At 35.8% G+C, this 23,988-nt stretch overlaps 1 protein-coding gene across 1 annotated transcript in view; it reads left to right on the top strand.

Moving 5' to 3' along the window:
- The window catches only part of UNC79 (unc-79 homolog, NALCN channel complex subunit), a 345,437-nt gene that overhangs the window by 208,963 nt on the left and 112,486 nt on the right, over positions 1-23,988 (top strand). The window contains exons 28-34 of the mRNA XM_069086022.1: positions 4,313-4,599; positions 7,124-7,306; positions 9,333-9,495; positions 12,145-12,294; positions 12,877-14,094; positions 18,520-18,627; positions 21,709-21,825. Coding sequence (XP_068942123.1) covers positions 4,313-4,599; positions 7,124-7,306; positions 9,333-9,495; positions 12,145-12,294; positions 12,877-14,094; positions 18,520-18,627; positions 21,709-21,825 — 2,226 coding nt within the window. The remainder of the gene's footprint in view (positions 1-4,312; positions 4,600-7,123; positions 7,307-9,332; positions 9,496-12,144; positions 12,295-12,876; positions 14,095-18,519; positions 18,628-21,708; positions 21,826-23,988) is intronic.

The following is a 23,988-nucleotide window of genomic DNA, read 5'->3' as shown; positions in this document are numbered from 1 at the left end:
TAATCCTGATAAAAAAAGCTGTATTGTATTTCTGTGATGCAGCTAATTGTGTCATTACACAGATCATGGTCTTCATAATAATAATCCCTACCATTCATATTTACATTTTACCATGCATCTGAGTCTCAAAATAGTTTTGTGAGGTAGTCAGGGTAAATGTTATTAGTCCCCCTGTTTAACAGTTAAGAAAACTGAGGCTCAGAGGTAAATTGACTTGCCCAAGATTTCTTGGCAAACAAATTCTTTGGAGCCATAATTTGAATTCAGGACTTGTGACTCCAGGTCCAGTGCTCTTTTCACTTTACCAGAATCACAGAATGTTAGAACTTGGAGAATTTATCTGATCCAACCCTCTAATTTCAGACTTGTATTAGGTCACAATGTCAGTCACTGGCAGCTAGTGATTTGACCTGGGATCTTAAGATTTCAAGTCCATTCTTTCATTTCTGCCATTTTGCTTCTCAATTTTAACAGTGTCCTAGGATGATATGTTTATTATGCAGTAAGTGCTTTATTTTCATTTTCAGATCTTGGACCACATATTATGTTAAAGGAGATGATTAGTCATAAGACAAAATAAGCACACTTATCTTTTATTCAGACATGCATTTTATTCAGACAATATTTATATGAATAATAATGGAAAATTTGAAGTCGTTAGGTGGTATAGTGGACAGAGCTCTGGGCCTGGAGTGAGGAAGACAAAAAGAGCGGCTATAAATATTTTTGTACATATAGGTCCTTTTCCTTTTTCTTTGATCTCTTTGGTATTGCTGGGTCAAAGAGTATAAACAGTTTAATAGTCCTTTGGGCATAGAGCCACATTATTCTTCCGAAGGGTTGGACTAATTCATAACTCCACCAAGAGTGAATTAGTGTCCCAGTTTTTCCATATCTTCTTCATCATTTGTCATTTTCCTTTCCTGTCATGTTAGCCACTCTGATAGGTGTGAAGTAGTATTTCAGAGTTGTTTAAATTTGCGTTTCCCTAATCAACTGTAATTTAGAGCATTTTTCATTGATTATTGATGGTTTTGATTTCTTCTTCTGAAAACTATCCGTTTGTATCCTTTGACCACTTATCAATTGGAGAATGGCTCTTATTTTTATGAATTTGGCTCAGTTCCCTATATATTTGAGAAATGAGGCCTTTATCAGAGAAAATTGTTATAAAAGATCCCCCCCCAGTTTCCTGTTTTCCTTTTAGTTTTGACTGCATTAGTTTTAATTCAATGTAATTTTAAGCTTTTTCCTCCCAAAGTGAGATATTGTGAGTCAATCTTATCAATCAACACTCATTTATCAAGCACTTACTCTGTGCCTGCTACCATGCTAAACACTGGAGATGCTAGTACATTAAATTAAACAATCTCTAATCTCAAGGACCCTACATTCTAAAGGGAAAGACAAGAACATACATATTTAAATATGCTCACATATATTGTACATATACATATAAACTGAATTTATTACAGTCTTCTTAACAGCTGCAAGTTTATGTTTTTTATTTGAGTTGTCGATAAGGTGATTTTTATCTGAGATGTGTAGTAGGATGAAGCTGAGCATAAATTTGCACAAGAAAGAAGAACTTGAATATAGGTAATCAGCCCCACTTTAGCTTTTAACAAAATCTAAACTTCAGTCCCAGAGATGCTAGAATTAGGAGAGACTTTAGAAATTCCCTAGTTCATTTGGTTGAGTTTCCTCATTATTTTACAGATGAGAAAACTGAGGCCCAGAGAAGAAAAGTGACTTGTAAGGGTCAAACAGCTAGTTAGTAGTACAACTGGGGATAAAATTCCATTGCTTCTATCTGTGAATTCATTGTATCACAGCTGCTTTTCACAGGGAGCAGATGAACAGAGGACACCAAGCACTAGTTTGGGCTTTGAAAATGAGAGGGAAAACCAGTGTCAATAAGGACGGTCAATTTGAATTACCTATAATTTTTAAAAAAGTCATGTAAATTATTTGTTTTAGGAGAAACTGAATATTGAAGACTTTTTTCCTCTTTTAATTTGGTGAACATCTAGCCTAACTTCATACCGTGTTTCCCCAATAATAAGACACTGTCTTATTAATTTTTTGGACAGAAAAACACCAGAGGGCTTATTTTCAGGGGAGGGCTTATTTTAATAAACATTGACAGCAATTTTAATAAACAGGTAAATGTGAACAAAAAAAATGTACCTTTATTCAATAAGCAAATCACTGGGGAAGAACAGGATGACACGCTCACTGCTGCAGCTCTGATTGGATGCAGCTCGGAGCGCGGCGTGCGTTTCACCGGGGGGGGGGGGGAGACGGGACGGTGCATACAGAGGGTACCGTAATGTAGCGTGTAGCACAGGGGATCACCTTCACTACAGTAGCAAGCTCAATAGGGCTTATTTTCGGGGGAGGGCTTATTTTAGAGGAATCTTACACAGTAAGGGGAGGACTTATTTTTGGGATAGGTCTTATTATCGGGGAAACACGGTACTATGTTTCCTTAGTTTTGAGGGGCTCACAGTTTCTCTCTTTGTTTCTCATGTTTCCCTATTGAACTATAGAATCAAATCCTTGTTATTAGTTTTAGAAAAAAAGACTATGTAGTTGCTATTAGAATTATGCAACTGATTCAACACTCTATCATATAGTGCTTTTGAGATCTATCAGAAAGAAACCTTATTAGAGGTTCCATTTTTTTTCTGTGAATACTAATGGAACTGAGATGGTCATTTTACATGGTACAAAATATCTTCATAAATGCCACACAACACACCTGTGACATAGACAGCATGAGTGTTTTATTCCCATTTTACAAATGAGGAAACTCAGGTTTAGATTTGCCCAAGGTCACTTGATTAGTAAGTATCTTAGAGCCAAGATTTGAAGCCAGGTCTCCTGACTGCAAATTCAGTGCTTTTCTCCTGTGTCAGAATCACAGAATGTTAGACCTTCTGGAAGGGAATTTAAAGGTCATCTGGTTCAACCCCTCATTTTACAGATAAAAAAATGGAGACCCTTAGAGATAATGTGACAATCACATAGCCAGTAAGTGGACAAGCTGGGATTTAGACTTATACCTTCTGACTCCAAGTCCAATATTCTCATTACTCCATACATACTGTCTCCCAATTGGTTAATTCTGTTGAATAGAAAAAGATGGAATGCATCTATCATATCACTTTTAGAAAAGCTAAAATTAGGATCATAGGATCAAAGATTTAGAAGTGGAAGGCACCTTTGAGGAATGCAGTCCAATTGCCTCATTTTACAGATAAGGAGACTGAGGCCTAGAGAGGTTAATTATTTGCCTGTCACATAGCTAATAAGTGCTTGAAGTGAAATTTAAACCCAAGTCTTCCTGACTCCCAAGTCCAGTGCTCTATCTACTGCACTGTCATGCATCAAAGTTATAAAGAAGTAGATTTATGTTTAATATAAGAGAAAACTTACTAATAATTAGATTGTAGAAAAGTAGAATGGATTGCCTTGGGAAATAGTGAATTATCCATCTGAGATGTAGTAGAGGGAATTCTTTTCATATATAATTTAGCCTAGGTGACCTTTTTGAGGTCTTTTTGAATGAACTAGTATTTTTGAGGTCTTTTTGAACTCTGTAATCCTTCAGTTTTAACAAAATGATTCAACTGTTCAATAATTTTAACTAAAGAATATCCTTAGTCCTTTTTTCCTCCTTAGGTTTTGGTGGAATATTTTTGTTGCAATTCTTAAACATTTACTGTATAAAACTCTAGATCAGGAGTTCTTAACTCTGTGTGTGTGTATGTGTGTGTGTGATGGACTCCTTTGACAGTCTAGTGAAGCCTATAGACCCTCTACTTAGAATAATATATTTATTCATAAAACAAATCACATAAAGTAATAAAGGAAACCAATCATATTTAAGTATAGTTTTAAAAATATTTTAAAAGGTTCCCAGATTCCAGATTAATGACCCATTGCTTTAGTGATACTTTTCATGTAACATGGATTGTAGAATTTTATAAGGTGATATTCCCTTTAAAAACTGACCAAATGCAAATTGCATTAAATATTTGTGTTGCTTATGATATATGACCTCATTCCCACTCAAGGTATCCTATTTTTATCAACACTTCCATGATATTACAAGATTGATTTGCTGTGTTATTTGAAGGATAGAAGGGTCTGCCCCTCCCCAGCTAATGCTTTGCTTTCTTGGGCATAGTATGTCTTTATGTTTCTTGTTGAGAGCCAAAATTTTAAAATATCATGGAAGCAGTCTAAATCAGAGATCATGAAAACTTAACGCAGATCTAACTAACAGCATTTCTTATATTGACAGGGCAACAGTCTCCTGAGAATGATAACACGATAAAGGACTTGCTCCCTGAGGATGCTGGGATTGACCATCAGACAGTCCACCAGCTGATTACAGTTTTAATGAAGTTTATGGCTAAAGATGAGAGTAGTGCGGAGTCAGACATCAGTAGTGCTAAGGCCTTTAACACAGTCAAACGGCACTTGTATGTTTTACTTGGTTATGACCAGCAAGAAGGATGCTTTATGATAGCCCCTCAAAAAATGCGCCTCTCGACTTGTTTCAATGCATTTATTGCTGGAATTGCACAAGTAAGTGTGGTTTTCATTCTCAATAGACTATCTCAGTTAGGTAAGCCATGTATGAGAATTGGTCAACTTCCTAGCTGTGTGGCATAAGCAGTTTCTAAAATGTGCAAAGTGTCATTGAATAATAAAAATACTAGTTCATTCAACAAACATTTTAAAGCACTTACTGTGTATGGAGCATTGTGTGGGTGCCAAACAGATTAAAAGTTAAGTTAAGGCATGGTCCCTGTACTTATAGTCCAGGAGAGGGATAAGAAAAACACAGCAATACATGATAGAGAGTTGCAAAACAGACTGCATAGAGCACTCTGAAGGGGAAAGTTCTTACTCCCCAGGAAGAGCAGGGTTGGTTTCATGAAGATGTCATTCATACCAGACTTTAACCTATTACAATTTACTAGGAAAAGAAGGGAAGGGAAGAAATGCCAAGTATAGAGAATATTTTGGGAAAAAATATGGAGGCAGGAAAAAGTAGGCCATTCTTAAGAGAAATTCACATTTATATAGCATTTCATAGTTTAAAAAGCATTTCCCTTAAAACAAGCCTGTGAGGTAGGTAGTGCAAAAGTATAATTGATTGCATTTTACAAAGTAGATATGGGACTGGATAAGGCCCAGGAGAAGGGCTAGTTCTGATTATAATTTGTGGCTAACCTGTGCTTTAATGCACCAAGTTTCAAAATGGGAACTGTGGGTTCAACTTCTTTAAGCACTTATAGCCATAAAACATATGGCATGTATCAGGCAGCAGTAGCACAGAGTTGGAAAGAAATTAGGCAGCAGGAAATTTAATAATCCTTGCCTTCTTTCTATAATTGTCTTGTAAATTTTCCTTTCAGGTTTTCTTTGGGTAGTAAAGTCAGTATATGATGTTACAAAATACTTAGATCCTCTTACCTTATGATATATCATTGAAGTTCTCTATAGTATTGCAAGAAGACTTTAATATATGGCCATATCAATTCCCTATCACTAGAAGTATTCAAGGTTATATACACATAATATGCATATATTTGATTTTTTATGTATATATGTAGTTCATTAATTAGAAATATAGGCATATTAATCATTTTTCAGTTGTTTCTAGTGTAAACCCTTAAAACCATTCAGAGAACTCTAAAATTGTTGAATCACAGAATCTCAGGTATGGAGGTAGTAACCTTAGGTCACTGTGCTAGGTATTTGAACATTTTTTCTAGTACCAGAACAGAAACTCCCTCTACAACATCTTGGTCAGTGTAATTCTCCTTGTAAAACACTAACATAGTTTTCTACTACATTTTATACTATAGTTTATACAATTAAGTATTTCCTAAACTTACTTTTGATGATGCTGATAGATCAGTGCATGCCACTTGTTCATATGGTGGTGGTAGAGGGTATGCAATTTTACATGCGAAACCAAGGGCAGGCTTTGAATTCGGACCTTTAATGGTATCATATAAACAATAATCTCGTGGATAGTCTTTTGTTTGTTTTGACATTAGATACATTTAATTGAGGTTTTTTCCTCTCTAATTGTTCCTCTCTATTCACTGAGAATAGGCTTATTCTTTGTCCTTTGTAATTCATTCATTCATTCATTTATCCATTCATTTCTCCCTCCATGTAGTATTTGTTGAGTGTGTACTATGTATAATATGAAGATGAGTAAGGTGAATACCTCCTGACCTTATATATCAAACATACGTATATTTAAATTTATAGAAACACAAATGGATTAACATATAAGTAGTATACAGATATTAATTCATTATATATATTTATATGTGCGTATATCTACATATAAGGATTTATTAAAAAAAATCTGGACCATTATTTTATCAGTGTAGGGAACTCTCAGTAAAGAATTGCCCTTAGCAAGGCAGATTAGAGAGATTTCTGTAAACCTATCATATTAGATAGACTTGCCTGGAGCACTGAAAGGTTATGATGCCCCAGGTCATATGGCCAGTATATGTCAGAAGCAGGACTCCAAGGCCAAGTCTCCATCCACTACCTACTACCTTTCCATTCAAAGCCAGGTCGGGTCCAGAATACCTGACTCCATATCTAGAACTCTGTCCCCTACAACACACTATCTTTAGTATATAGAACTCAGAGAATTAGATAGGCAGGATAACCTTATAGGTCACTTCTAATTCTGAGATGCCATAACTTTATGATGCTGTGAGGAATATAGATAACAAGTGCAGGTAATTCATGGGTAAGAGACAACTGTGGGTAGGAGTGAACAGGGAAGACTCCATGAAGGGAGTGAGAATTATATCTCTCTTGGGTCACTGGCATATGCATTGTAGTTGCTTGTATTCATGTTTTGTCCTCTTATTAGAGCATAATTTCAGGGACATTGTATTTTTTACAGCTTTGTCTCCTGATAATACTTACTTCAGAACTTTGCTAGATGTTGAATAGCTACTTAGTGAAGGAAATGTTGGAGTGAAGGCACCAACAAGGCAGAGAGAAGAGGGAGGGTAAGCATGAATGCTTCTATTTGCTTTCATTGTCCAATTTATATCTATTTCAGGTGATGGATTATAACATCAATCTGGGAAAACATCTTCTCCCTTTAGTGGTTCAAGTGCTTAAGTACTGCTCCTGTCCTCAGCTTCGACATTACTTTCAACAGCCACCTCGTTGCTCCCTGTGGTCCCTGAAGCCTCATATTCGGCAGATGTGGTTGAAGGCATTACTCGTTATTCTTTATAAGGCAAGCCACCTTTGTTACTTTTCCATTCTGGGTGCAATGATCCTTTTAGGGAATCTATGGTTACCATAGTACTTGGGCAGCCATCCTGCAACTTCAGGTGTGGTGTTAATGAGCCTCCAAAGAAAATTAGCCTTATGTAACTTGGAGTTTTGGTCTATGCAGATGCTTGGGAGAGAGTTAAAACTAGTGTCTTAAAATATTTCAGTATTCCAATAAACATATACTAGGTATTTATTCTGAGGCATATACAAATTTTAGATGAGGCATAATCTTTGTTTTTAATACCAATAGCTACTGTGAACTCCTAAAGAGTTTGTAATGATTACTGATATTTATATAGTATTTTAGAGTTTATAGAGGACCTTATATGTATTATCTCATTTTATCTCTCACAGCAGTTCTGAGAATGAGATAATAGAAACATTATTATCATCGTTATTTTACACTTGAGAAAACTTTGACAAAGGGATCAAAGTAAAGTGAATTGCTCAAGGTCACACAGATTATAAATGCTAGAACCAGGATCTGAACCCTAGTCTCTGATATGAAATCCAAAGCTCTTTGTACTAAACTAACATCTAATATTAACTGGTTGTCTAAAAATTTAATAAAAGAAAAGCAATATTATGGGGAAAAGTTAATTCCATAGGAGCTATGTTATAAATAAATAACTGGCCAAAATTAAGAATACAAGAGTTTAAAATGGATCTTTAAATAAACCTGAGACTATAATATGACTATTCCTGGACTGAACTAGGCTATTCTATTCTGTGGCCAAATGATATTACAGTGGGAGTTTGTTTTATAAATTTTGTCAGTATCCTGTGTTAGAAACTTTGGGATTGTCCTTAGCCCTTCTTTTCCCTTTTTTTCTTATATCCAGTTAATTACTTTGTCCCATTGATTCTCTCTTTTTAAATCTATTTTGAATCCATTTTTCCCTCTCTTTATTTCCACTATCACCACCCTAATATAGGCTTTCATTCTATTTAACTAAACTATTGTGTTAGGCTCCCAGCAGATTTTTTTTGTCTCCAATTTAATTTCCCTTTAGTCTAGTCTTTATACTAGGATAATCTTTATTATACCTAGATTTGGATATGTTGTTCTTTTGCTAAAAAAATCTTCCCTGGCTCCCTATTTTTTCTGAATGTAATTAAACTCCTTGACCTGTGATTTAAGACCTTCTACAGTTGGGCATTATTTTACTTTTCCACTCTTTAGTCAAACTGGTCTTTTTTCTTGTTTACAGAATATAATGTATATGCTCTAGCTTCCCTTTGATTGGGCTGTTACTTATGTTTTCAATTCCTTCTTCTTGTTTTACATATTGATTTTTTTTTCATCTTCAAAGCCCAACTCAAATGTCACCTCTTCTGTGTAGCCTGATGTGATTCCCCCTTATCAGTAAGGACCTTCCTGCCTTGGATCTCATGTAACTGAACATGAAATGTTGCTTATTTTATTTATGTGTTTTTTATTTCGTGTATCTATTGTAGACTGCAAACTTTACTATCTCTCAGAGTTCTTTTACCTCCTTTTTCAGCTTTATTTCCTATTGATCCCTTTCATATATAATCTCTCCTGGTCAAGTTGATCTGCTAGCTTTTCTCCACATGCAATGTTCCAAGCCCCACTTCTTTGTGCCCCTGCATTTATCAATTGTGTTCCCTCCTCACTCCTGCCTGTTAGAACTGTTACTTTCTTTTAAAGCATAGCTCTAGTGCTACCTCCTCCATCAGGCCTTGCCTCCTTCCTCCATTTATTAGTGCTGTCTCTTCACCTCTTGAAATTACTTTATATTACTTTGTATTTATGTGATTACTTATCATATTCTCTCAGTAGATTGTAAGTCCCTGGAGAGAAAGGACTTGTTTTACTTTTGAAATTGTATACCCAACTCCTAGGACAATGCCTTGCATATAGTAAGCAATCAATAAATATTTGCTGAATAAATGAATTAACAGCATTATTCTGAAATGTTTTATATATTTGTATCTATAATATATTTCATTTTTATTTACAGTATCCATACCGAGATTGTGATATCAGCAAGGTTATGTTGCATCTCATCCATATAACAGTCAATACGCTCAATGCACAGTATCACAGCTGTAGACCTCATGCTACTGCAGGACCTTTGTACAGTGACAACAGTAACATCAGCAGATACAGTGAGAAGGAAAAAGGTATTTTCAGCATCTGAATTTTACCCCTTATTCTGTGTTTAGGAGAGAGGGGATCTTTCAGAGTCAAGCTACATATTGATCCTTTATTTCTTTTTAAAACTTTCCCTCCTAACACTGCTTTTTAAATTTTCAAATACTCCTTGAAGAAAAATTACCAATCTTTTTTGATATGAATGGTATTGTTCTCTATGATCATTTGATATTTAGTGAAGAAGCCTTTATGAACCTTTTCAAAACCATTAGGAAATTTCTTTGACATACTTCCAAAAAATTCTGTTTCCTTCAGTGCTCTAAGGAGCCATCATTTTGAAATTCTCAAGTTTGTTTCTGAAATCAGAACCATAATTTTAATGAATTCTAGGCTTGAAAATATCTCCTGTTGTCATCTGTCAATAATAAATGGTCTGGATTGGTGATTCAAGATTCTGTTCACAATAATAGCTAACACCTTAAGGTTTGCAAAACACTTTATATATGATATTTCATTTGCTGTCTCATGAGGAACTATATCCCAAACATCTTAAGCACAGAGATTATGATGACCTTGTTTTAGTAAGCATTTTGCCAGATAACTGTTTTTCTTAGAATGAAACAATAAAAGTAAATTTTAAAAAGAATGAAATTAATGTCAGAAACATTCTTATGAGAGCAGATTTGAAGAGCAGAGGCATTTTTCCACAGTAAATGCTAAACTGACTTCATCTGACCTATTTGGAGCTAAATGATGTTATAATGAACTATAGGGGTACAGATACAGAGCTGATTGAACCAAAAGCTGTTTTTTTCACCTTAGGGTAATGGTTCACTATATACAGATGTCAATTTGATTCTAGTACAATTCAAAGTTCTAGATTGACTCTAGATTGGGATCCAAGAGTCAAGTTACCTTTGGATTACTAGGGCTACCAAAAACCTGCCCTGAAGTAGTCATAACCCCTGGTTTGGCCCCTGACTTTTCCTAACCTCTGAGATGTTCTACAGATTAGGTGGATCTAGAGATTGATTTTAGCTCTTGTTTTATGACAGAGGTTGGACATAGTTTTCGGTTCATTTGGCACCTTAATGGATAATATTTTCAAACTCTGGGAATGGAATCAAAAGGGAATCATATAGTCTTTGAATTTTACTTTTCCAAATGGAAGGCTAAGAAATGGAACCAACATACCTGTCATTGTCATATAAAAGCAGATCTGGACATAATGTCTTTTCTTTGAGCAATGACAGTAGCAATGTTATATCTATATAACTCAGCAGTTCGGCCTTAATTCTAAAGGCAAATTCATCATAAGCATTTATTTTTCATTAGGATAAAATGTTCAGCTTATGTAATTTTGTGGATGGATTCTGTCTGATGTCAAATTGACTTGCAGAATCTAGGTAGGGTAAGAACTATACCTGAAGTGCAGTTATTTTTCCCCTACTTCAAATAGCATGCGGTTGATACTCAAAAAGTAAAAAAAAAATCATAACCACAACTTGACTTCATTGTTCCAGATAATGAGCCCAGAAACCAGGTTGAACTAAATAAAGTCCAAACACTATTATTCCATTGAGAAAAATCTAAAAAATTGTCTTTGAGGTATATAAGTCCTGATGAGTAAGAATAGAATGCCATTTTTGTTAATCATAGTGTTTGACACATGTCAGTAGTTTTTTTCCCTTGCTTATTTGTTGCCTTGGGCATAATAAAATATGAAAGAAAGTGGCCTTTCTGAAAGAATTCTCTGGATCTTTGCTGTTTTCATCATTAATTTGCCTCTGGTCCTATCTGTGATTTAAAAGTGACCTACAGGAGATATCCAAAAGAGGACTTGGCACCCAGACAAGGACACTGAACAAAGAAATTAGTGTGTGTGTGTGTGTGTGTGTGTGTGTGTGCACATGCACACTGATCCTTAGGACTAAGAAAGACCAAGATACTTTTGGAATCTCATGAAGTATATTACAGTAACATATGATGAATACCATAGAAGAAGAATCTTAATTGTATTAGGAAGACTTTTTTTGTTTTTTGTTTTTGTTTATTTACTCTTTCAGTCCATAATCATTTGTGGAGCTTTTGAGATAACAAATGGCTTTTATAAGCTTTTTCTGTGTTGTGTGTTTCATTATCAAATGTAGAGTACAGTATTTTGCATTTACAAAGTTAAAGGTGCATGTAGTGCTAGGCTGTGTCTATACTAGTTTTAAAAAGCCCTAGGATTAAAAAAAATTACACATTCTAACATAGTCTTCTCTAGTTTAATTTCCTTTCTTCAAAGTAGACTCAAAAAAACCAGACAAAATAAAAAAGAAAGTAAGTTGGCTCAGCCACTTTCCCAGGCATAAAGAAAAAGTATCACACTGTATTAAGAGCATTTAACAACTCCCTTCCCCCATTTGGCCACATTGGGGTAATAAGATTGATACCCTGGAAATGATGTCATAGCATGAAGTATGATGGGCAACCTCTTGGTAGGTTGCTGTGCTGCATAGGTGGAAAATTTGAAATCTGGAAATAATACTAAGCCATGACTTGAACTAGGTTGGTTTAGATACCTTCCTCAAAACTTAATTCCACAAATGCTTTCATAGAAACACTAGTGTAGACACAGCCTAAGAGATGGTGGAGTCTCTTAAGTGTAATTATGACTTTCTCTCCCCAATTAGAGGAAGATAGTGTTTTTGATGAATCTGATATTCATGATACACCTACTGGACCCTGCAATAAGGAGTCTCAAACTTTTTTTGCAAGATTGAAAAGGATAGGCGGCAGCAAAATGGTGAAATATCAACCGGTTGAGATGAATGTGCAGAGAAGTATGAATTTTTTATCTTAGTAATTTTATGCAGAAATGTTGTACTCTACTTTTTGTTTTAGGCTAAAACTTAATTTGATTATGTTACTACACTTTTTTTAATACTATTGATTTTGATATATATGTATGCACAAACAGTATATATATAGATACATTTATATATATACGAGAATTGACAGATACATCATTAATTGTCATGATTGTCTCAGAGGGCCATTGCTTAATTTGATTTGTTGCAAAATGTTTGCTTCTCTTCCACACAACCTGAATACAGTTCCTTAGATCTGATTCAGCCGAACAAACCCCATCTAGGGCCCAACTGAACAGAGCTGAGGAATTATTTGGAAACCAAATTGTCTGCAAAAATAGACCTTAGAGGGCCATTTTGGTTCTCCCATGGCACAGTTCTAATCTGGTTCTTGCAATTAGAAAGCCTTGCTAAGAACTTGCCCAGAAAGTCAGTTTTCCCCACTGGTGGTGCTGGGATTGTGGATTATGGTTTATGCCAATTATGTGCTGGAGCATGAGGGGAAAAAAGTGAATCATCAAGTAAAATAGTACTAGCTTTTTCTGTTTTAATCAGGTGAAATAGAACTGGCTGAATATAGAGAAACGGGTGCATTTCAAGACAGCATTCTACGCTGTGTGAGAGAAGAAAGCATTCAGAAAAAAAAGCTGCGCTCTTTAAAACAAAAATCTCTTGATATAGGGAATGCAGACTCCCTGTTGTTTACCTTAGATGAGCATCGTAGGAAGTCCTGCATAGACCGGTGCGATATAGATAAGCCATCTATCCATGCTGCTTACATCACACATAGACAAAATGATTATGGAAGACCCAGACAGAATTCTTCTACCAGGCTGGACAATACAGAAATCCCTGAGAACCCCATTATAGAGGGTTTTCAAGAAACCCGAAGACCAGTAATACCAGAAGTCAGATTAAACTGCATGGAGACGTTTGAGGTGAAAGTTGATTCTCCAGAAAAGCCTTCTACTCCAAAAGAGGATTTAGACCTTATTGATTTGTCATCAGATTCCACATCAGGGCATGAAAAGTGCTCTATCCTCTCCACATCAGACAGTGACTCTCTTGTGTTTGAGCCTCTTCCTCCTCTCCGAATAGTGGAAAGTGATGAAGAGGAGGAAACAATGGAACAAGGTACTGAGGGTGTCTCTAGTAAAAATACTCTGTCCTTTCCTTCAACTCCCCCTGGGCCCTCTGTGCTCAGTTTAAGCACAACGCCTCTTGTGCAAGTTAGTATAGAAGATTGCTCTAAAGATTTTACTTCTAAGGACAGAAGAAATAGTCAGTCATCAGGGAAAAAGGAAACCCCTCCCCGGCTTTCTGAAGAGCCAAAAGATGGTGAAGAGCTGTCAAAGCTAGAGGCACTTCAGGAATCTTTCTGTGGTAGCCCTCTCACTCTGAAACAGAAGAGAGATCTTCTGCAGAAATCCTTTGCCCTTCCTGAGATGTCAATTGATGATAGCACTGAGCTTAGCATGGAAGAAGAAAAGGAAGGTGGCCAGAGCTCAGGTTCATGTGCCAAAACAGTTCTCCTTAAAGTTCCCGAAGATGCTGAGAGTCAGTCTGAAAGTGAAAAGCCTGATGCTAGTGCTGAGTCTGACACAGAGCAAAATGCTGAACAAAAAGCAGGAGAGGATGGAACGGAGGAGTTTAAGATCCAGATTGTGCCTAGGCAAAGGAAGCAGAGGAAGATTGCGGTCAGTGCTATCCAGAGAGAGTACCTTGACATTTCCTTCAACATTCTAGACAAATTGGGAGAGCAGAAGGAGTCAGGTAAGCACATTTCTCTTCCTCCTCCATAACCCCACATGCACCCACCCACTGAGTCTTTCCCTGAAGTTTGTGCAACTGTGATAGAATTCTGGCCCTGACTATGCATCAAATTCTTTATTCTTATAATGTCAGATTCTGACATTATAATTGCTTTTGAAACCACCCTGACTCCCTCTTGCTCCAAATAGCATGTTGGATTCAGATGTGGTTTTACTGGCTGCCTACATGTCACAGTCTTTGTTGTCTCCTAAGCACTACAGTCAACTCTTGATTATCTATGTTTCTAGGAGAGACTTAGTATTCCTAAAGCTTTGTTCTGAGCCAGTTGTTTCACTTCTCTTCCTCACAAGAGCTACACCAAGAAGAAAAATAGACCTCCATTCTTTTCTGCACACCCATTAGTGAGCAGTAAGAGACCCTAAAGGAGGAGCAGAAATGAAGGGTCTCAGACAGGTCATGGACCAGATGAAAAGGCCCTGAGTTATTGAGAGTTGACTGTATACTCATTTAGTGTTCATAGCTGATTACATATTTAGGTGATTCTCAGCTCTCAGGAATCTAAACATTATTAATCACAACTAATGTAATCCATAGGGATCAAGATTCTTATATATATCTATATCTGGGGGCATGTGGGTGCTTAATAAATACTATTGGATGATGACACATGGTCATAAGACTGCAGTTCTCTGCTTACATGGCATTTTTAATGCTCTCCAGGAAGCAGTTTCTAAGCACATCAAGGTGAACAGTTCAGGTACAAAGTAGACTTACATTATCTTAAAATATTTCAGGTTTCCTTAAGGCTTGACAGTGCTGTTTGCATCTCTCGATCTCTTTAGTATAACTAGAAAGTTACAGCTTACTAGAAGAAATAGGACTGATTAGGAATGATCATTTCCAAAAAAACAATAGTTGCAGTGTTAGAGCTGGAAAGAATTTTAGCAATATTATCTATTCTATGCCTCTTCCCAAACCTTGTTTTACAAATAGGCAAACAAAGGTCCAGAGGGGTTAAAGCACTTTACCCAGAACCCTATAAAAATTAGTGACAGAACCACAAGTAGAACCCAGGTTTTTCAGGTCCAATACAGGGCTCTTTCCATTATCCTATGAAAATAAATGACATCTGGACATTTGTCTCCTTTGATAACAATCTCTGTTTTATTCATCTTCCCTTCTTGCTCTGTAGGGTGCTAGACACTGTTCTTGAGTACTTAATAGTGTTGTGGAGAGTCATAGAAATTATAGCTGCCAGAGATCTTGGATATTATCTATTTCAATTGCCCCATGTTAAAGGTGGGAAAACAGGCCCAGAGAGGTCAAGTGATGAGCCCAAGTAAGGTCACTTAGCTATTTAGTAGCAGGGTCAGGAGTAGAATTGAAGTGTTCTGACTTCTATTCCACTGTAGATGGTAGGTAATCAACAATTGCTAACTAAATGAATTTAGAGAAGGTAGAAAACTGAATCTGGCATTAACAGCTGTACTTATTATAGCATTTAGAGAATTATTGTCTTTCCTTAATGATAACTTGTCACTTCCTCTTTCTTAGTTGCACACCTAGAGTATATGGGGATATGGTGCCTACATAATCTAGGCATTGTATGTGAAGGTGTCTTTTAATTCATTCTTATTCATCTCTATCCTAATAGCCCTTACTATTCCCTGTCTGCTCTCCACCTCCTTCTGAGTAAGAGTTGAGAAATCAGACACTATTGTTAGTTATTTCATTCATTCAATAAGAAAATTTGCTCATATTGAAATTAGAAGGGCTTGGCTGCTCTTACAGACTAATAAGATGTATTAATAGAATATTAGAGCTGGAAGGCACTGAATACACATCTCCAGAATGTTAGGCTATAGCATGTAAAATGTTAGTTTTGGAGAGGGCGTTAGAGTATATGATCATAAGATATTAGAATTAGACAGAAACATTAGAGCTGCAAGGGATTCTTTCCTTTTATACAGATAAGGAAAATGAGACTCAGATTAATGATATGCTCAAGGCCACACAGAAACCATTTTTGATATCATGTTATTCTATTCTCTGTAAAAGAGGAAGCAATCAATAAACAACGAGAAAGACTAAAAATAATTGGCCTAAAGTAACTTGGTACCTTAATGGGTGTGATTTTTTTTGTTTTGTTTTATTTTTCCAGTCTGGACCTATGATGGAATTCCCGGTAAAGAAATACCCTCTACCAATGTGGATTGGCAACCATATAGCAAGTTATAATCATAGAGAGTTGCTTGGGGATAGATTCAGAGACTTGCCTAGGGTATCACACAACAGTTATATATTAGTGGAAGGTCTTGAACCTAGGTCCTTCTCATTCTGAGACCAGCTCTTTACCCTTTATACCTTTCTTCTCAGTGATATACTTATTTTCAGTGATATACTGTACAATAAGGCTTTTCTTTCAAGATGAGAACTACAGCAGCAGGATTTTTTTTTAAACCACAAATATAATTGAGGAATTGATAAAACGTGACCTTTAACCATTCTTATTACCTGTTGGTTTTAGACTCATTGGTAATTTTGTACTTTACTCATAAGTAAATAGTAAGAACATACTGAAAGGAAGGAATGAAAGAGAGATATTTATCTTGAAGTGGGGAAAAGGTGGTTCAGAAGATCACTTTTGGAAACAATCAGGAAGGGACTTGTTCTTTGTTTGGGGATGGAGGAGAGTGAGGAGGAAGTATACCTATTATACTGGCTGGCTTTTTTCAGAGTGCTCATGTACTGTTAGTGTCGGAAGGGTCATAGATGAAAGAGACTTCAGAGGTCATCTAGTCCAACCATCTCATTTTACAAAAGAAGAAAACAAAGGCCGGGGAGGTCAAGCAATTGCCCAAGGCCACATAGGTATAAAGTATCAGAGGTAGGATTTGAACCCATGTCCTCCGACTCTGGTGTACCCCCTCCTTTTATAGCTGAAAAAACTGAAACAGAAAATTTGAGTAACTTGCTCAAGGTCAAAGAACTAGTAAATGGAAAAGCTGGGATTCCAATCCAGATCTCTTGGCTCCAGTTCCAGCTGTTCTTGCCATTGTCCTCACGTTGTTTTAATGAACATAGTCATTTTAGTTGTTGTCATGTTATACTTTCTTTGAATGCCTAGTAATTCTTTGGAAAATTTGTAGTATAATACCTCAGTTAGTGGAGGCCAATTACCGAGCATCTACTTACTATCTGAGGCATAGTGAAAAACCAGTAAGAAAGTGGAAGAATCATTTTGAGCAGTATACATAGATCACAAAAAATCCATATCTGGACTTCATGGAGTTTATACATAGGTGTATCCTAACCTAAAGCTAATTTAAAATGTTTGAGGGAAGACAGAAGTGTGGGGAAGCATCTCTCAGATTTAGCTATCTTGACAATAACAAAAAGTGTCCATTGACAACCAGGGTGTAGAAAGGAAATGTGTAAATTTGGAAAAAAATTTAATACACTTATCTAGAAATCACTTACCTAACAACCTCTTAATGTTCAGCATTTAGCTGAGAACTACCAAGGCTGAAAGTTTTTCACATAAAAAATAGGTATTTTTTCCTATAAAAATTTAAAAAGCACAGTAGTCTGGGACTATTTAGTATAGGGGAAAACCATTCTGCCCATTTCAATTAACCCTGTGAGCATCACTATATTACCTTGTATTTTATTTGGTAAACATAATAGATAATTATGATCCCTACTCAACAAAAGGTTACATTCATGATTTTGTATCTTCAATTTAAGAAAGTTGGGGAGTATGTAACCATTTAGAAAATTTTAATCCAAATGGTTAAAGTAAAAGTAAAATCTTTAGATGCTTAAATAATAATTTGTTAGTATAACAGACCAAATTAATTTCTTACTGATGCTGGGCAAATGAGAAGAAACTGAGAAAACACTTTTTACCTTGGAATAGTTGGCACATTGTTGTTGAATAGTAGAAGAAATAAGCTTATCTTTCTACTTGCCTCAATTTATTTGGCAATTTATTATTTGGGAAAATCCCTTCATCCTTCCAGGCCTTGGTTTCCTGCTCTATACAGTGAAGAGGTTAGATTAGATGAGATTATCTAAGATCCCTTCCAGCTCTGACATTTTAAGGTACTGTTAGATGAACACTGTCATAAAGTTTGAGTTGATTTGTTCAGGGTTTCAGACTGAATCACCAATCATGCAGCTTGAGCAGAATGCAGAATTTCTGCCTTATAACTCTACTCCAGGTTATTTATCAAGAGATAGGTTTAGAGATATCAAAGGTGACTTGGATGCAGCTTTTTATGGGTCTTCTGGTCCCCCCACCAGAAGACATATGAAGAGTTGAGATCTCCTGGAAACATAAAGGAAAGAAAAGAGTGAAAATTATTCTTGGACTTTTTTCTTTAATCCATTTTTTGAAGTTTTAAGTAGCATTTCTTTTTATAGATACTTCTTCTAAAGGACTTTCAACTTTGGAAATGCCCAGGGAATCTTCCTCTGCACCAACTTTAGAAGCAGGCGTGCCAGAAACAAGTAGCCATTCTTCTATATCAAGTAAGATTTTCATTGGCTTCAGGATATGAAACATAATTATTGCATCCATCACATTGGTCTCATGTCATCACCTGGTACATCAATCAAAATTCAGCCCATATCTGGAAGTGTATTATCTTTAATACCTTAAGTTTCTTTGATTTTACCTGTTATGTAGTCAGAGGGCCTAAAGCTTAATGTGACATGGTATTGTTCAGCATCTTGGGGGTTCATTGGGCCATATGGATGCTGGTTTGTTGTTAATACTAATTAGCCAAGAAAAGAATTATAATTGAATATGACCTTTTATTTCAAGTAAAACCTACATCCAATCTGCTGTAGAAATGATAGTTATTGTAGATTGTTTTGGAGCTGTCATAAATACTGCAAATAAAAAAAGTAGAAAAATGTTACTTAGAATTGCTTCCAAGATTGCAATTTTCCCCTTCCCCCTTTTACCCCCTGGGTTGTATGTAAGACAAGATGATAACCGGAAATTAAATTGAGTTTTGTTTCAACCTAGTTATTTTGGTCATAAAAAGATATAATTTAGACTGGTTGTATAGGTGTTTCCACACTACCCTATTTTGTTTGGCCTTAGATTTTTGTTTATAAAGGCCTTGTATTATGTAAAACAGTACTCCAGTCAAGTTGTGATCTCTTCAGTATAGGAGTGTCTCTTCCAACAGTGCAGATCACAGCCTATCTATGCCTACCCAGTCTGTGTGACTTTTGTCCATGTATTCCCCTCGGTTCATATGCGGTAAAGTGAAGGTAAAACATTGGAAATTTAAACAGGCAGACCCACAGCATCATAGAATCCCTGATTTGGAAGGAACTTTAGAGGTTTGTTCTAATCCCTAATTTAGGAATGTCTTACCTCTATAGCAGGGGTCTATGGCAGTAGGAAGGCTTAAGTCAATTTCCTAATCACCTCATTTTATTACTGCCTGTATAAAAGGACAGAAAATAACATTTGTATTTTAAAATGTTAAAAATCATTTTTAGCTTGAGTACTGTATAAAAACTTGTGGCAGGCTGAATTTGGCCCACTTGCTATAGATGACTGATCCTCTAGTCTCCATTTGAAGGCACCCAATGAACAGGGAATTCCCCCCTGTGGAGGCAGCCCATTCCTTTTTCTACCACTAATTATCAGGAAATTTCTCCTTATTTGGGTGGGAAATCTGTCTTTGTTGGCTTTGATGCTCTTCCTTCCAGAGCTATGCTGAATCAATCCAATCCCTATATTCCATAGCCCATTAGGATATTTTGGTCTGGAACACTTCTTTTTGTATGAAAAAATTTTTTTTTGAGAAAATAGTTTCATATGCTGCCATTTCCTCTGTTTGAATATATGTTTTTCCCCCTGTATATAACAACATGCTAAGGTTTGTCTTCACTGGATCCACCCTGAAAAAAATAATGTCCTGAAGAATCAAATCCTTTATTCTAAAGGCCTATTTTAGTCCCTATTGTTTTAGTGGAGTCATTTTAATTACCGCTGTGAAACAAAGTAAGGATCACTTAAGAAATAATTTCTTAGATTTTAACAGTCATCTGTACCCTCAACAATGGATTAAGAATTGTCAGTTCTATATCTAGTTCTATATCTGATGTATATAACTGATATAGAAATAGGAAGAGTCCCTGATCTCCAGAAACTAACATCTTTATGAAGATGGTAGTAATTAGAGAATAGAATTTTTAGATCTGAAGCTCTTCTATGGTTAAGAATCATAATCTTCAAATTTGTTAAACTTTTAAAATATATATTGTCTGCTTTTGGGTACTTCTTAGAGCTGTATATGGAGAAAAATTCATATATAGAATTGATTTATCTGTGACCAAATGAATTTAAGAACATCTGCCTACATGAAATCTAGTAGTTATTCAATTATCTGAGACAACAATTCAGATAACTCTGGCCCTCAATAGGGCACTTTTTCTTTTCATGAACAGAATTTCAATCCTAGGTTTTCTAGTCAATTTCTCATTTTGTTTGTATAGACACAAGAATCCCATTCTTTGGACCCAGGCTCAGTGTCATGCAATATTGCTAACCACATCATAAAAGCCATGCTAACAAACTGCTAATATCACTTAAAAAGAATTTGGAAATCGGTTTCAAGTTGTCATTGTTGAGAAAAATGTCAATCACACTGTACTTTAAATGATTTGCATGTAGTTGTCAATGATTGCTGATCATGTTTTGTTGCCAGAGGGTACGTTTTATGGCTTAAGAAATAGAAAAATATGCTAATATTGTGCCAATAGCTAAACACAGATAGGTATCCAGATGTCTATTTTCTTAAAGAAAAAGCAGTTGAATGGTGGACTATTTCAGAGTGATAGGATGGATAAGTGAAATGTCATACTGAAATAGAATACAAAATTAAAAAATTCTTAATGCTTTAACTTCTTCAACCAAATACTTAACCCCTGGGTTTTCCTTGTTGGAGTAACGTGTCACAAACTGCAAAAAAGAGTTCATTTCACTGGGGAAATATTTGCTAATGCTTAATTTAAAATTCCTGGGAAGGCCTTTTACATTGGTAAATTTCAAATAGTAGACCAATATTCACATATTAATTCATTGCAATTTCTCAAAGATTGAGTCAATCTTCCTTAATTTTATACCAGTTCCTGACTTGTGTGATCTGTGAGAAGTCACTTAATTACTCTGTGCCTCAGTTTTTCCATCTCTACATCGGGGATACTCTACTCTCTCCTTTCCTCTCTCTGGAATCTCATGCGAATGTTATGAAGATTGGAGATTGACACACTATATGGGAAGATTCATGAATCCAAAGAAAAATGAATTATAAAGTATAGGTACAATTTTTTGGTTGTTGCTTATATTCCTAGCTGACAGATAAGGAATTGCTAAGTAGACACCATCTTCATAGCTAAGGGGAAAAGAGTATCTAAAATAATATACACAGTTATTCTTTGATCTGCACAGCAACATATACTTTTACTGATCAGTAACAAACTTCTGCTCAATGTTGAATGAATATTAGATATACGATTTTCAATCCTGTGTGTGATACTGAAGTTTATTTCCCCCCTGTAACCATCTCTTTAATTTCCCCCATATAGCTCAGTATAGGCAAATGAAAAGGGGATCATTGGGAGCTCTGACAATGAGCCAATTAATGAAGCGACAGCTGGAACATCAGTCTAGCGCCCCTCACAACATCAGCAACTGGGACACTGGTGGGTCAAGCTTTTTTTTTCTTCTTTCCCCCCTCACTCAGATAATATCACTTTTGGTATCATCCCTTGCCCTTTATATGTAACATAAGATATCTTTCCTGCCCTTCTATTTAGGCAGTAATAAAATAAAGTGATTATGAAATCTATTTAAACTTTCCTAGAGTCCTAGAGACACACATCTTTCTTTTTGGGGCTGCAAATTTGTTCTCACAAAGGCAAAAGTGGTTTAAATATCTCGTTTTGTGAAGTTACAAAAAAAGAAAGGTTTGTGTCACCCATAGTCCATTTTTCATTTGTCACTGACATTCATCACTGGCCAGTAGATTTATGGTTGGTCAGCAAGATCACCAGGCTGCAGCAATGTGCCCTCATTCTCATATGATTTGTATCTCATCCCAGTTTGTGACTATCATGCCACATAAATCAGCTTAAAGCCTGGGAATGTGATTTAAGTGGTAAATTTTGAACAAGGAACAGGTGTTCAGGTCTCTATTTAAAGCAGAACAAAGTTAGGTGTCAGTATACCTATGTTTTGCTTGTTTTTGCCAGTTCCTAGGATCCTGTGCCTCAATTTCTCCATTTTTACAATGAGGACAATTCTACTTCCTTCACCCTCTATATTCTAAAATGTTGCTGTCTTGAGCCAGGATTGCTATATTCTGTGCTAGGAAATGTCTTCTTTTTCCTTTTTGTAATAGTGAAGATGATGATGATAAATATAACTATTATTACTGACATTTAAACAGTTCATTAAGATTTTCAGAGTGCTTTACATGCAGGATCTTATTTGATCCTTACAGCTATCCATGAGAGAAATGTTACTTGAATGATTATCCCCCTTTTACAGGTGAGGAAACTGAGGCTTATATAACTAAGAAATACCAGACATGAGACTTGAACCCCAGTTTCTCCTGAATCCATGTCCAGCATGTTTACCACTATATCATGTTGCTTAGGCCATGTATAAATCTGTAAATGATCAATTTGGGATTTGTGGGCCATCATTTGCATCAGGCTACTTTGAAATAACAGCTCACATATTTATAATGCTTATGGTTTACAAAGCACTCTCCTCATAACAAGCTTGTGAATTAGGCTTTTCAAGTATTATAATCTCCATTTTACAGATGTAGAAACTGAGGCTTGGGTAGCTAAGTGGCTTGCTCAGGATCACACAGCTAGTTAAGTGTTAGAGACAGAATTAATCCCAGATCTTCTGACTCTGAATTTAGCACCCAGTCTACTACTACATTGTGCTGCTCACCTGATATTGATCATTATTGTTTTGACTCCAATTGCTTTGGGCTTGTTGTTTGTTTTACTTTAACATTTTTCATTAAGATTAGAGATTTTTTATTTTCACAAAAAAAAAAACACTTGACGTTTGTTCTGCCAGTCTTGTCCCAGAATAGAAAATTGACTTAGATCCTCCATCCTCTTTTCTCCCATATATTTCCTCCTATTTTGGGGATAGGATGCTAATATTTTCAGTGCATATCAGCCCTTAGGTCATAATGAATTGGGATAGTATATATCACTGAGTGCCACAGAAAAATCTCCAGATGCAGAGAGAGAATTCTTACTTCAGATAAGGCATTGACTAGATGACCTCTGAGGACTCATCAAAGTATGAGATTCTAGAATTGTCATATTAGGTAGTAGTTTCAGTGTTCTTCCTGTATCTCACCCTTTCCTTCAAACCTTCACAAAAATTCAAGTATTCTAAGTTTAATATTTGCTGTATTCTTGGTATGAATAAATTCTAAGGCATATAGAAAAGGAGAGGAGGAAAAATCAAGCAACATGGATAATTTACAAGCTATTAGCTCCTGAATAAATCAAGAGATGACTGTCTCAAGGTTTTTTTCTTTACATATGGAAAAAGATTGACTGAGGCTCATTCACCATTATTTTTTGCAATAAATCTAATAGAAGAAATGCCCAGAATGATAGTGCTTGTTTGATCCATTGTATTTATGATAACTAAACTTCTGGTTCCAGTCAAATAGATACTTTGACTATGAGAATTCTTTTTTCCACGACAGATCAGCTCCTCAATTATCTTCCTACCCCTCTGTATTCTTTAGTAAATATCTCAGCTAGGTCATCTCCCATAGTCAGTGTTGACATGCATGGTTGAATTTGACTGATTTTTTTTAATGA

This window comes from Petaurus breviceps, unplaced genomic scaffold, assembly GCF_028583685.1.
Source record: "Petaurus breviceps papuanus isolate PSGF00001 unplaced genomic scaffold, PetGlider_PUasm1.0 177, whole genome shotgun sequence".
In the NCBI taxonomy this organism is placed as follows: Eukaryota; Metazoa; Chordata; class Mammalia; order Diprotodontia; family Petauridae; genus Petaurus; species Petaurus breviceps.
Note: the sequence above shows the minus strand (reverse complement) of the source record. Positions and strands in the feature narration are given on the sequence as shown.